This window comes from Melopsittacus undulatus, chromosome 5 (genome assembly GCF_012275295.1).
Source record: "Melopsittacus undulatus isolate bMelUnd1 chromosome 5, bMelUnd1.mat.Z, whole genome shotgun sequence".
NCBI lineage: Eukaryota > Metazoa > Chordata > Aves > Psittaciformes > Psittaculidae > Melopsittacus > Melopsittacus undulatus.
In genome coordinates, this window is record NC_047531.1 from 58686652 (window position 1) to 58700467 (window position 13816).

Consider the following 13816-nt stretch of genomic DNA (forward strand, 5'->3'; position numbering starts at 1 on the left):
TTGTATGAAAAGGTGGAAAAAATAAACCCAGTGCTGCACTATAACTTGTGATAGACTGCATTTTTAGGGAGTAAGCTTTTACCTTTGCACTGTAATTACACACTTGATGTAGTAAGAAATCTCCTCAGGATTTTTTAGAAGCTTCCATTCATACTGTATCTCCTGGATGAGGAGGGTAGGTACTCTGCTTTTCTGTAAATAGTGTTTTTCAGGCTACTTTGCACTGTGCTCGCTTTGTGTGTGCCTCCTTCCCAAACACATTGAGTGTGTTTTACTTAAGTTTGTGCTTATATTTGCAGGATGTAGGCTATATAGTTTTCAAATTGACAAGAGAATTGCAGTTGAAAAATAAGATGTGTACCAAACAAACTCTTCCTTGTTACACTTTCTTCATGGCTGATCTTTTTTTCTTCAGAGAGTAAAGAAGGAAGGAGTTTTAGGGAAACTAGAAATAACATTGTTTGGTTTGGGTTTTTTTTTCCCCTTTTAATGTCCTGTTCATTTGATGTTCTCCATGATGAGACATGGGATATCTGCTTGCTGTGTCTTCTAGAAATCCCTGTAATGTTTCAAAGCTTATGGGGTCTATATGGCATAGAATGTACTCAATGTCTAACTTTCTCTTTTAATTGAAATAAAACACTCCAATAAGCCTTTTCTATCCTGTACCTCTGCTTCCCTCCCTGCTTTTTTCCTACATACTCTGATTTAACATTGCGAAACAAAAACATGCAATCTTCTTTCTTTCCTCTATCAAAAGCAACCTTGTATGCAAATATTGTAACCTTTATTTTCTTCTGAATATTTGAAATGCTGCTTATTACCTCTGTCTGCTTGGGACTAGCTTAACTTTTTTGTGACATTCTGGAGGTAGAGAGAAGGATCCAGGCTTTACTTCCTGACACCTCTAAGTAGAATAACAAGTGACTTGAATTTGTTCTATTCATATGACTGCATGAAGGATGTATGTGAGTGTGTATGTGTGTATATATGTGCAGATATATACACGCACATGCTTAGGCACAAGTAAGCTGTCATTGCATGAAGATGTTTTTTTCTCTTTTTCTCTCTTCAAAGGTTTTGACTTTTAAGGAAATCAACTGGCAGATGATCAGAATAGAGGCAGATGCAATCCAGAGTTCTAAGCATGAAATCATGAGTGCTCCAGTTCGACTGATTACTAACCAATCAAAAATTAGGGTCACACTTAAAAGAAGGGTAAACATGAAAATCTTTCATTGTTTTATGAATTAATTTTTAATCATGCTCTTAGTGCATACATGGACATAGGGGAGGTTTTAAATTTAGGCCATATAAAATGTAAAATTCCCTGAACTCAGTTTTTACTAACATGTGATTAGTAAGACTGTAGAGTTTACAAGAAATATATCAGGCAGAATTTGAAGATGCAGACCTTGCACAGGTCCTACTAATGAAATCATTTGATCTGCAGAGTTTTGTTTATGATGAGGCTTGTTTTACTTCTCTAGATTCACAGATCTTAAGGTCCTTTCCAACCCTAACTATGATTCTATTACCTACATTTAGAGAAATGCATCAATTTAATATCTAATGCATTCCAAGCAAATAAAAAGTGGGGTATAAATATACTGTATCTTAGGTACTTTTTAGTTAATGAGAAGGATACAATTTAAAATAAAAAATGTTTGTTATTTATGTGGAAGAAATTTTATTTTGGAGGAAGTGTAGTTTTGCATTAATTTTTTTTCTTATATTTGATTTAAGAAGTTTAAGTATTTAATGCACCCATTTAACTTGGTTAAATTTTTATTATACAGTTAAAGGATTGTAATGTAGTGGCATCAAAACTGGTTTTGATTCTGGATGATTTGCTGTGGGTTTTGACTGATTCCCAGTTGAAGGCCATGGTGCAGTATGCCAAATCTCTTAGTGAAGCCATAGAGAAATCAACAGAACAGAGAAAAAGCTTGGCTTCTGAAACAGCACAGGTATGAAAATTGATTGTCTCAGTGTATAATTAACAGGTGTTCTAAAATGCAACCCGATGTAGTTAGTTGTGTTATTTTATTTTGGAGAATGTTCAGTTAGTCATTTTCATTCAACTGTATAACGTAAATTACATTGGGAATGAATCACAGGCTATTTAATTTATGAATGAATATAACAATCTATTTTACAAGATTTTGTGTATTCATATTAATTGCAGGAAAGAGAAAAGTGGGATTTCTTTATCCATGCGCAGAGTATGTAGATTTACATGTTAACAATTGATTGTTTAGTACATTTCTTCCCCAAATATTTTCTGGTTATGAATTACTGAAAGTAATAATTAAGATACACTGAGCTAACCTTAATGCGGGGATAGATATGCTTACTATAACAACTTAAAGTGCTCATCCAGTTTATTTTCGTGGTACCAAAAAATTAGCTTTTAGTAGGAGCGTTCCATCATGCAGCTCTCTTATTGGTATACCTGGTGAAAAATTCTACTTCTAACATATTTGTGCTGGCATGGATGTGGTATAGATGCTGCACGTAAGCTAGTCTTATGTAAATCTTGGTCATTTTTCAGCAAAGCAGACTAGGCCAACTGGGCTATGTGAGCATAACAGGAGGCATCTCCTGTCAGTGAGAAAGCAGAACAAATACACTGATAAAAGGTAGTCCCATTAAAATAAAACATAATTTATTACTAAGACTGAGTAAAGTAATTTCTGTTGAATCCCTTACAATGAAGCTAGGGTACTATAATGGAGAGTTCAGTTCTTAGAGTGGTCCTCATGATTTACGGTGGGATTTGATAGTTTAGCTACAAGAATTTAACCATTAGCTGTTACTTAAGCAAGGGGTTTCCAATTCTTCAATTCCCTGTAGTTGCATCTCACCAATTACCTGATACTGGCAGCGTCTCATCTTTGACCCTTTTGTGATATAGTTTGGAGAACTAAACCAGCAGAAATGAGTCCAAAAAAAAAAAAAAAAAAGAAAAGGTTTTCTGCAAGTTTAGTTCCCTGAGCAGCTTGCTCAGAAGTTAGAAAAATACCAGTGCTGCAAGTGATGGGTGTAAAGAAGTGTAAGGGTAGGGTAGAATGGGCATTTCCTCCCTGTGATGCTGAGCCATTAGCTCATCTTAGCTGTATTCTAAAACAGCACACTTAGATCTCTGTAACAGCACAAGGTGAATACATTTGATGCAGATTTTTCCTTATTTCAGAGACCTGTTTTGAGTAAGGAAGAGGATATTTATGCTTGAGAGGAAGGATAAACATTATCAAGTTGATACAACTGAATATTTTTTTCAGAGTTCTGCCTCTGCACCCAGCTCTCAGCAGGTGAAAGCCCCCCAGATGACGGCAGCACCTGATCAAAATGATGCAATAGTAAAATTGTTTAATGATTTTGATGTTAAGGAAACTTCTCATCACTTAGTAATTTCCCATTTGGACCTACATATATGTGATGATATCCATTCTAAAGAAAGAGGTAAGTTTTTTTTTTTTAAGTAACTATATGCATATATAGAATACAATTTGCAGAATACATTAATGTTAATCAAGAGTATTTTAGAGGAATATTCAGAATTGTCTTCACTCTCTGTAGACAGATTTAAAATTAGCTAGATGCCTTTATGCGAATAACGTTTCATTATTAAATGTGATTATTGTAATAAATAATATATAAATGCAATAAATACTGCTAAGAGTGTTAGTAGCATCAGTGCTTATTTCATCTTCTAGAAACTGATTCTGTCCAGTCTGATTGTACCTGCTGTTTTTTTCTTTTATATTGCAAGTTAACTGGGTTATAAAGAATGCAATGGCAACATTACTGTGGCTTAAAAGGGTCCTATACGATCTGCTTCTGTAATACTCTTACAAAATACAGACTAATAAAAGAGCAGTTCTCTTTCTGTTACTAATTTAGAGAATTTGGTATGCTCTGCAGCACATAAAAAGAATGAAACAAGCGTTCTGTGTCCTTATACTTTTGTGTGTGATACTTCAGGGTTTTTTTAAAATGAAAGGCTATTGCACATAGCCATATTCAGAATCAGAACAAAGAAGACAAATGACGCTTCTTTAATGCCTTTAAAAGCAATCAGAGAGAGTGATGTATCAGTGTATATCTAAGGAGCTGTCTAGTCACTAAAAAACTTACAGGTATACAAGATACGCTGAAGAAGAGTACAAAAACCTTAGGTTATTATTAGGTATTTCCTTAATTAGGGAGAACACCTGGAGACCAGCAGAGCATAAGTTCACTGGCTAGCAATGTGTTTACTTACATGCAGTGTATCTACTGCAGCTTTGATTTATCATTTTTAGTGAGATGTATTTATTAGTAATTTATTTTTTGCCCATGAAGTTTAAATTTAGCAGTGGAAAAATCAGAACAGTGAACTCTCAGAAGACCTTTTCACTGCAGTAATATTTGTTAAATAAATTATATTTAATTTCAAGAATGCTGCAAATGTTGACTTTGAATACTGATCAGAACCATACATTCAGTATGAAAAGTTTTGTTTCAGAAAAACTGCAGTAATATGCGTTCAGAGAGTTGTCTTTACTTTTTAATAGCATTTAAAACAATACACAAGTTGTTAGGAGTGTCTGAGTATAGAACACTGAGTTCAACTAGCTGATCTTCAGAAACCAGTGGCGACTTACCTGTATGTAAATTTTAAGGGAAGATAATGAGGTTGTAAGGAGAGTCAGTGAAGGGGAGGAAGAAACAGCTGTTTGATTTTTAAAGAAGTGGAGCAACATGAGAACTAACATGCTAAATACAATGTGTAGAGCTGAATATTGTTTTATTTTACAGACTCCAATAGACGTGTTACAGGAGGAGCCATGCAGCTTTCCTTCAGCTATTTAACAGTGGACTATTATCCATTTCACAAAGCAGGTATGAAAGTGAGCATTTTGTGAATTACCTGTGAACGTAACTATCTTCCTTGAATACTAAAAAACTTGTGTGCATATATAGGGCTTGGATAAAAATGTTCTGAGCATTTCAGATACACTCGTTTTTATTTCATTGTGTATGCAAAAACAAACAACAAAAGCAACAACCAAGGAACCAATTTAATTTCTGTGAATGAGCTCTTTTAGGCTAAACGCTTACTTTCACTGCTCTGTTTGGTCAACAAAATGGTGTTTAGACATTTCTGATGTGAGAAGATTTCTGTGTGTTGACCGAGGAAGGTGGTATGGCAGATGGAGAATTCACAAATTGAGTATTCACAAGAGTCAATCTGTTAGGGTTTAGGGGTTTTTTTGATATTTTTTTTCTTCCATGTGGAATTCTATCATTTTATATACATTTCCAAGCAATGTTTTTGTTTTTATTTTGCTAAAAAGGAATCCAGTGTGTAGAGGTTCCATTGTTATGGGCTTTTGTTAAGGAATTGTTATTAAACAGATCTTAGCAATTTCCAAAGAAGCATTTCTTACAAATAGTTTTCAGAAGTCTAAAAAATGTATAAGTGCCAAAATAAGTTTGCTGTTGAATTTGAATTCAAAAGCAGTCCAGCACAGTGGAGGTTTTTTTAGCTGGTGAGCAGAACTGGTTGTGCTCTGTTTTGCTTTTTAGTAACACAGATCAGTCATTTTGGAATGGTTATCCACATAGATTAAAGATGTGAATTAGCCATAGCTTGCCTCATGCCTTTTTTGTCATGGTTGCAGGTGGAATCCTGTAGTGTCAATATATTTCCTTCATAGGCAGCAAGTGTAATTTTTGTACATTAAGAAATGTAATTTAGTATAGGTCAAATAAACATACAAAGCCACAGAAAAAAGTACACTCCAGCAGTATTCTTTCTTTCTATGGGCCTAATATGTTCCGAAACTTGTGATACTGCTTTCCTGTTCTATAAACGGGGGAGGACCCTATTTTACAAAAGTTTAACGCATGTCCGTCTTGTAAACCAGCTATGTTTTTCATTTACTGTCACTTCTGATTCCTACAATGTCTAAGTGAGGGACCAATCTATCCATGATTTCTGTGAGCTCTCCTCAGAGAAAATTCAGAGAATCAGGGAAATAAACTGATTGTTTCATTTGAAAATATTCTTAGCCAGATTGAGCCATGCACTGTAGGCTCCCGGATGGGCAGGCTAGAAGCAAACTGAGTGGGTAGTGACTGCATGTGACATAACTCACTACATGAAACCAGAGATGGAAAAAACTCATCTGCAGATCAGAGGTGGTGCCTCTAAAGGTAGTGTTCTCCTTCTAGTCTTAAGCAGTGTTCTGTACAAGTAAGTTTAAGTAACAGAAATCTATGTCTCACTAATAACCTGACATGCAGAGCATTTCTACCTTGAAGTTGCAGTCCTGCAATATTGCATACTGAAAGACAACACCATATTAATGCTTTCTAACAGCAAGGTCACAGCTTCTGTGATCAGTTTTCTGGTTTTGTACCTTCCTGGCCTATGGAATATTTAGGAACGGCTTTTTGGGTTTAGTCTTGGAAATTGTGGTTAATCATCTAGGAAGAAGTCCTCAATAATTATTTTGCAGATTGAGTTCTTGGGGGCTGGGAGTTGTTTGGTTTTTGTAAAAGACCCTGCTCAGCAAGACTCTAAAGGGAGTTTGAGGCATAATCACTGTAGGATAAATTTCTAACCCATTGAAAAGTAAGCCTTCCAACAACAGCCTTTCATAGTACTTAACAGAAATGATGTGGGTTGTATATCCATTCACTGTGATAACTCTAACGTAAACCAGACTTATTGGATGTTGTAAACCTGACCATGCAGCAATCCATCACTCCAGTAGTCTTCCCAGACCTGCTTTCACCCAAGCTTTTATCCAGATCCATTATCTGTGCATCTGATGTGTTGCTGGATGATGATCGGAGAAAGCTGCTCTTTTGCCATCATGCAGGATATTTTGCAGCATAGGAAATTCTTGATCAAGCTGATATATTGAGACGATATGAGAAGTTGGAAAACATTTTTTTCCTGGACAACCAGCAATAAATTCAGGTGGTAGCAACATAAGTGCCAGCTCCACTAAAATATTGTTTTACTACATTCTGGCTTTCTCTTCACTATTCATAGATAAATGTGGCAATGACACCTCCATATATAGAAATGTAGAATAGTTGAGAATGGAAGGCACCTCTGGAGATTGTGTAATCCAACTTCTCTGATTAAATTGATGTCAGTTAAAGTTATCTTTTCAGGCTTGTGTCCAGTTAGGTTTTGAATAGCTCCAAGGATAGAGACTCTGCAGCTGAGGTTTGTCTCCAGCTGGACTTCATGCTGCTAGTCCCAACACTTGAAGACTAATGGTTTCCAGTAGATACTGAGGTGGCTAAAGTTCCTAATGAGAACCAGGCTCTATGAACATGATACTTCTTCCAGTTGTCTGAAGAAGGCCTCCTCATCTTCCTAATCAGCTGGTCTGTAGCAGACATCTGCCACAACATTTCCATGTTGATCTGCCATCTAATCCCTACCTGTAAGTGCTCAGCTGGCTGATGATCCATCCCAAGGTAGAGCTCCATGTGTTCCCACTCATCTCACTGATGGGTTAACTCACTCGCCTTGCCTTCTTATCCTGTACTTCTCAAAAAGCCTGTGTCCATCCTCTGCAGCATGTTAGTTGTGTGTGCTATCTCACTATGTTTCTGTGGTCCTAGTGAGATCATAGCCTTGCAACTGCATGAGGATCTCTAATTCCTCCTGCTCTGGCATGTTCCTCATGCTGCATGTGTTAGTGTGCAAGCACTTCAGAGAAGTGCCTGCCTGTACTGACTTCCTAGAAGGGGTAGGAGATCTTTTCCTAGTATGCTGCAGTCCTATAGCTACTTCAAAGTTTATGTGCATATGCTTGGGGTGATCCCACTTCAGCCCTGTTTTGGAGAATCCCTACGTCATGGACGTGATTTTAGTGTATCTTTGCCCTCTTTCGTGTGCTTTTTTTTTTCTTCCCTGTTCCTTTCTCATCTTCTTTACCCTGAAAGATGTGAACAACCATCAAAAGGCTGTGAGGCGGGAAGGTGAGGAAAAAAATGTCATCTTTTGTGATGGGCCCCTCCTTTATAGTTTCTTCCATGCTGAAATCTTCGCATTAAGGCTGGAAATCACGTTGTTGTTGTTGTTGTTTTTTCCCAAAGCAATTACCTGTTTTAATTATCTACTCATCCCCAATGTGAGTATCCAAAACCTTATTAAGTCCCAAATAAATTAAGTTTTCACATGATGGTTTTTAGAGAGTGAGTATCACTTGTGCATGCTTAGCATCAAACACATTAGTAGACTGTCTTTACAGGAACTGTTTGAAGAGATCTGAATCTCTTTCAGAGGTTTAAGTGTCTGACCAACAGAAACATGCTAGGAATAAAAGAATTTCTACTGGGCTTGATTTTTAAGGCTGTATGTGGTGCAGCACTGATTGAAATTACCTTCTTGTTTGTGTGCTGTAGAGGTGCTAGAGAGCCAACACAAAAAGAATACATTGCTGGAAAGGGACCAGGAACTTCTTAGGACACAGTTCTGGCAGGAAAGATAAGCTTGGAAAAAGTGAGCATGAGAACGTTGTTCTGTTACTTGCTCGAACTTCTTTTTTTTGAAACTTTTTTTTTTGCATGTTCTCACATATGACATTAATGTGTCATCAGATTTCTCTGAATTGAAATACTCAGTGCTGTTTTCAACTTGTTAATGGTGTTAAAAGGCAGGTGGCCATATTAAATCGTTTTCTGAGTGATTTTGTGAAGCAGTGAGATGTGTTTTTATATAATATAGCTTCTGTTTTAAAGCCTGTTGTAATTTCTGTTCAGTAATTACAGCATGTGATAATAAGATTGTATTTTGAAGAAGAATTGTGAAATAGTGGGAACTTGTTACCTAGCTAAAAGCAGACTTTCAAATGGGTTAATATTCCCCACATTCCTCTTATTTGCAGGAGACAGCTGTGATCACTGGATGCATTATAGTGATGCCACTAAATCCAGAAGTGGATGGGCCAAAGAATTATTGAATGAATTCAAAAGCAATGTTGAATTACTTAAGCAGGCTGTGAAGGACCAGGTTATAGATTCTCCTCCCAAATCACCACCTGCTGTATCCCCTCAGAACCTACAAACAGGTACTTTGTTTGCATCAATACTGCTCCAATTCTATGAAATGTTAAAACTATTCTAAAAAAGACTGTTCTTCTCAATGATTCCATCACTATTCTTTCCCACAGGCAAGGAACAGATACCGAAAGGAACACCTAGGGCTTCCTCTGTATCTTCTCAACAACCAAAGGGCAAACTGATGTCTAGTCCTGTTGTGGTTAGACTTGCAGATTTCAATATATATCAGGTACATTTCTTCAAGTTAGTAAAACTGGGGCTTCTTTGCCCTGGATTGTTAAATAACTGTGTTTTTTTAAGGGACAAATCTGAAGCCCATTGAAATTAATAGAATTCTTTTAATTTGTTATTGAATTAGACCTTTATGGTCCTGCTTCTGCTTTGTTAAAATTGGTGGATATTTTCTTATTGACTTTATATGACGTGATACCAATTACAATTATATTTCAGATCTAAGTTCTTCATGAATTCTGACATTTGGAATTTCATCTTTTCATTGTATTGTGTTAGGTACCCAGTATTTTAATATGTGGTTTTGTATTTCATACTTTTCTTATTGTTACCTTTTTCAAAGGACATGGGATTTTTTTAGATGTTAAATTGAGAGGGTTTTTTACATTTTTTTTATCAGCCCTTCCCTCCCTCAGTGATATTTTGAGTAGATATTTTTATTATTCTGCCCCCATCCCCTTTTGTTTGAGTAAGTACTTTTATTTGGCAGCTGTGGTCCAGATTCACTCTTTCATGCAGACAGGAGGCAACTGGAATGATAGTGATACAGGAGGATCTACCCTAAATTTCAGGTTCTAACAAAAGTGGTTATAATGTAAGCCCTTAGTCATTGTGACTTCTACTTACTCTTTTTCCATTTTTCAATGCTTTTTGGCCATATTGCTTCTGGTAGAGTGGGAGGTTGCAGCTTGCTGCCAGGAGCCTTCATCTGGGTTTGAAGTAGTTTTATATCATTTTGTACTGTTGGGGCTTTCAGTTGCTTTCTACTCTTCAGATACTTTTCTCCTCCTCAGATACTTGTCTCCTCCACCTCCCTACATAAATATATTTTTGTTTTTTAAAATTGTCATGACCTCTATTCAATTTATAGAAAGCTATTTTTCTAAATAGATCTGTTATTGAATTTTTTGTGTGTTGATACGGAGTTGTTTGCAGCTTGAAAACAACTACATGGAGTGAAGCAGGCTTTTAAAGGTTATATATTCTTTATTTCCAGTGAAACTCATACAAGTAGACATCATCATATAATCAGTATTAATATGTTGGCTAATTCCAAAGTAGCAGTCTGACTTACTAAGTGTTGGATGAAACAGCTTTGTTTTGACAACATACTTCTTAAACTGGGGTACATTTCAAGAAATTTAAGGTCAAATATATATCAAAAGGTGATCTCTTCCTTGTTTAATAATTTTATGCTGCAAGGAACTAGAAGTGAAGGATTTACTGTTCCATAGCGTCTTGATTCACCTGTGAAGCAGACCTTTAAGCATAGCCAAGCATACACATCCCTGCCAGGTGCAGGCTAAACACTTTGCTTAGGAGTATACAGTCTAGAGTGGGCCCACATTCTGGAATCTGGCCTTATATGACAGAACAACCACTTCCTAATTTTAATGACATTGTAAACTTACCTAGATATCTATCCTTTATCATTCAGATAGGGGATCTGTGAGGAAAAACAGTATGCAAATATAGCATGTCTGAGCAGAATTGTTTATGCAGGAGCTTTAGTGTTTGCAATAAAGATATCATCATTTTAGGCTTTTACTGAACACCTTTCAAAGTGACCTGCTGCCTTCTGCGTCACATGAAAGAAGGTGATCTGGTACTGTTCATACTATATAGTTTTCTTGTGAAACTGTTCTAAGTGGATTGCTTCAACTACAAGGCAACAGGATTGTCTCGTAGCACTATGTGTAGTTGGAGTTCTACATCTGAGAACAGTGGAATGTTACCCTACCAGGCATATGTCTTGGAACTACAAATGTATAACGATTCATAAAAATGTAATGTACTAATAAAATTAATCGTTTGTCTTTTACAGGTTTCAACAGCAGACCAGTGTCGTTCTTCCCCTAAAGCTCTGATCTCTTGCAATAAAAAGTCACTTTATCTTCCACCAGAAATGCCAGCTATTCATATAGAATTCACTGAATATTACTACCCAGATGGAAAGGACTTTCCTAGTAAGAAGTTCATTTTTTTGGTTTGGTGTGGGTTTGTTTTGTTTCGTTTTGTTTGGTTTTTTTTTTTTACTATACCATAAACTTTGTGTGTTACTTTCACCTTTATGAAGCTTAATACTGGTTCCAGGTTGATAATTGGGAATAGGTAATGGCTTCCTAAAATGGAAAGAGCGCTACACTGCTCCATTTGCACAGTCCTTGCTCCTGGTAATCTTCTGTAATTTTTTTTATAAATATGGCTTTTTTTTGTCAAAAAACACAGCATTTTAATGACACAAATTATTAATTCTTCAACATATATGTATTGCTTCTGCAGTTGCACTGTCTAGCTACATAAAAGAACTCAAGCTACTGCAACAGTATTTATTATGCAATGCAGATCTGATGGAGCTGTTTTTATTAATGTGTTATCAGGTTGGCCCTGTTATATATACAGAAATGTCAGTGGATTTCTTGAGAATGGGACTTAAGGACAGCAAATCTCCTTGGTCCTGCCTTCTGTAATGAGGGCATTCTCCCCCTCTCCTCAGACTTCATTCTATTCTAATATTAGGTTTTCCATTCAGAAATTCAGTTGCTTTGAGTGAGAAATAATCATTACTTCAGGTATCTCCTAACAATGTATTTGTCCTTGAGACCAAAGGAATGGGTTTCCCTTCTTTCTCTGATGTAAAATATAAAATAGCAGTGAAAATGTAAGTCTGCACTCATTTAAAAATAAAAATAAAAAACCACCCCCCAAACATTTTACTAATTTTCATGATTTTGTTTTGTTTTCTCTTTCAGTTCCATGTCCAAATTTATATGGCCAGCTGAATGCTTTACAGTTCACCCTGGATGAGAGAAGTATTCTTTGGCTAAATCAGTTTGTGTTGGATTTGAAACAGAGTCTTATTCAGTTCATGGCCATGTACAAGTTAAACGATAATTCAAAATCAGATGAGCATGTTGATGTTAGAATTGATGGATTAATGTTAAAGGTATGTTGTTGTTTAGGAGGGGTTTTGTGGTTTCTCGGAAGAAAATACTCTTTTATTTTGACAAGCTGTTAGCAAAGCAGCTTAACAAAATGTGGACTAATACATGAACAAGCGATCTATGCCGTAAATAATGATCCTATGGAAAACTATGGTGAATATAATGGTTTGAATACAAGCATGCGTCCTACATACTACTTAATCTGTGTCCTACGGGTATTTTGATTTTGTTTTGAAGACCTGAATGGAAGTATTCACAAATCATTTCACTGTGTTCAATGAAGCTGACCTAGCAGAAGAAATTAAAATGAGCACTGAAGTAAAAATAACTAACATATTTGCACTCAGTTGATGCAAGGACCCTCCCTTGTTCCTCTAGTTGTAGTATATCAGAACTCTTTTGTCTCGCTGCTGAATGCTTAGCGTAAAGCACGCAGTTCTTCTGAAGGTTTATTTGCTTCTCCAAACCCCATTCTTACCATTTTCTGTTTCACGCTGGCCTCTGGTTGTAGTCCAGGTACACAAGTTCTCTATATGTTTACTCCAGAGGAGTGGAACTCATTAGTGCATTGAAGCATCAGATTTTTTCTTTCCTTGTCTTTTTCTTCTTTGGAGGAGAAAGGATTATTGAGCAGATTAATTCCTCACTCTTCTTCCCTCCCTTCTCCCCCCAGTTTGCATTGGCCATTTTTTTTCTGAGATTCAGAGGTAAACAAAACAATGAGTCTCTTTGATGGTGCCTGCATGAGAGGTTTCAAAGGTTCTAAAGTCAGCATATGGAGAGATGGCTGTCCTTCTAGTGCTCTTGGTACATATTTAATGGAACTTTAAAAATACATAGTTTGTACTGAATGGAAACTCTTATTGAGAGCTGACAACCAGGCAACTACAAACACAGACTGATCTAATAGTGAATTACGATATATGAATAGCCCACTAAATTAAGAGAAGATAAAAGCATTCTCATGTCCCTCAAACTTTGATTCGTATTAATTGTTTAATTCCTCTATTAGCTGCATTATTTATATTCTAGCAATTTATGAATATTTTGTTATTGGTGTGCTTGATGTTTAAAGATCCTATAGTTATTATAGAATTAGATACTCAGTCATTTTGTTCTGAGTCCTTTTATTTACATGAAGAAGCTTCATCACTCACATCTTTTGAGTGTCTTTAGGATGACTTTTTTACTCTGGTCTTTGTAGATTCAGCATGGCGATGCTGTGACAGAAGGTAATGTCGCTGATCCTAGCAAAACTAATGTGGCCAAGGTCCATGTTAACAGCCACAGATACAGAATTTGACATAAAATACATATTTCCTTTAAAATTTGTGCTAAAGTTAGGCAAGTTAAGTTCAGCATACTGAACTATTTTGGTTTTTTAGGAGTTGAAGTATATTTTATGATAAAAAAATATGATTAGCAGATAAAGGTCACAAAATACTTATCCTGCGTTCTGCACTGTTAGGGATATTAGCTGTGTTAGCACATTTAGTTGTTTCCTGGTATCTTAACATAGAAAATAGCATAGTGAAAAATCCTATTTGACAAATCAGATTGAA

The 13816-nt window shown here is 36.1% G+C and overlaps 1 protein-coding gene across 2 annotated transcripts in view; it reads left to right on the forward strand.

Moving 5' to 3' along the window:
• The window catches only part of BLTP3B (bridge-like lipid transfer protein family member 3B), a 53815-nt gene that overhangs the window by 24174 nt on the left and 15825 nt on the right, over positions 1–13816 (forward strand). For both annotated transcript variants that reach the window (XM_005144401.2, XM_031044937.1), the window contains exons 6-13: positions 1078–1218; positions 1800–1970; positions 3285–3465; positions 4804–4887; positions 8904–9086; positions 9189–9307; positions 11135–11276; positions 12063–12256. In XM_005144401.2, the coding sequence (XP_005144458.1) occupies positions 1078–1218; positions 1800–1970; positions 3285–3465; positions 4804–4887; positions 8904–9086; positions 9189–9307; positions 11135–11276; positions 12063–12256 (1215 nt within the window). The remainder of the gene's footprint in view (positions 1–1077; positions 1219–1799; positions 1971–3284; positions 3466–4803; positions 4888–8903; positions 9087–9188; positions 9308–11134; positions 11277–12062; positions 12257–13816) is intronic.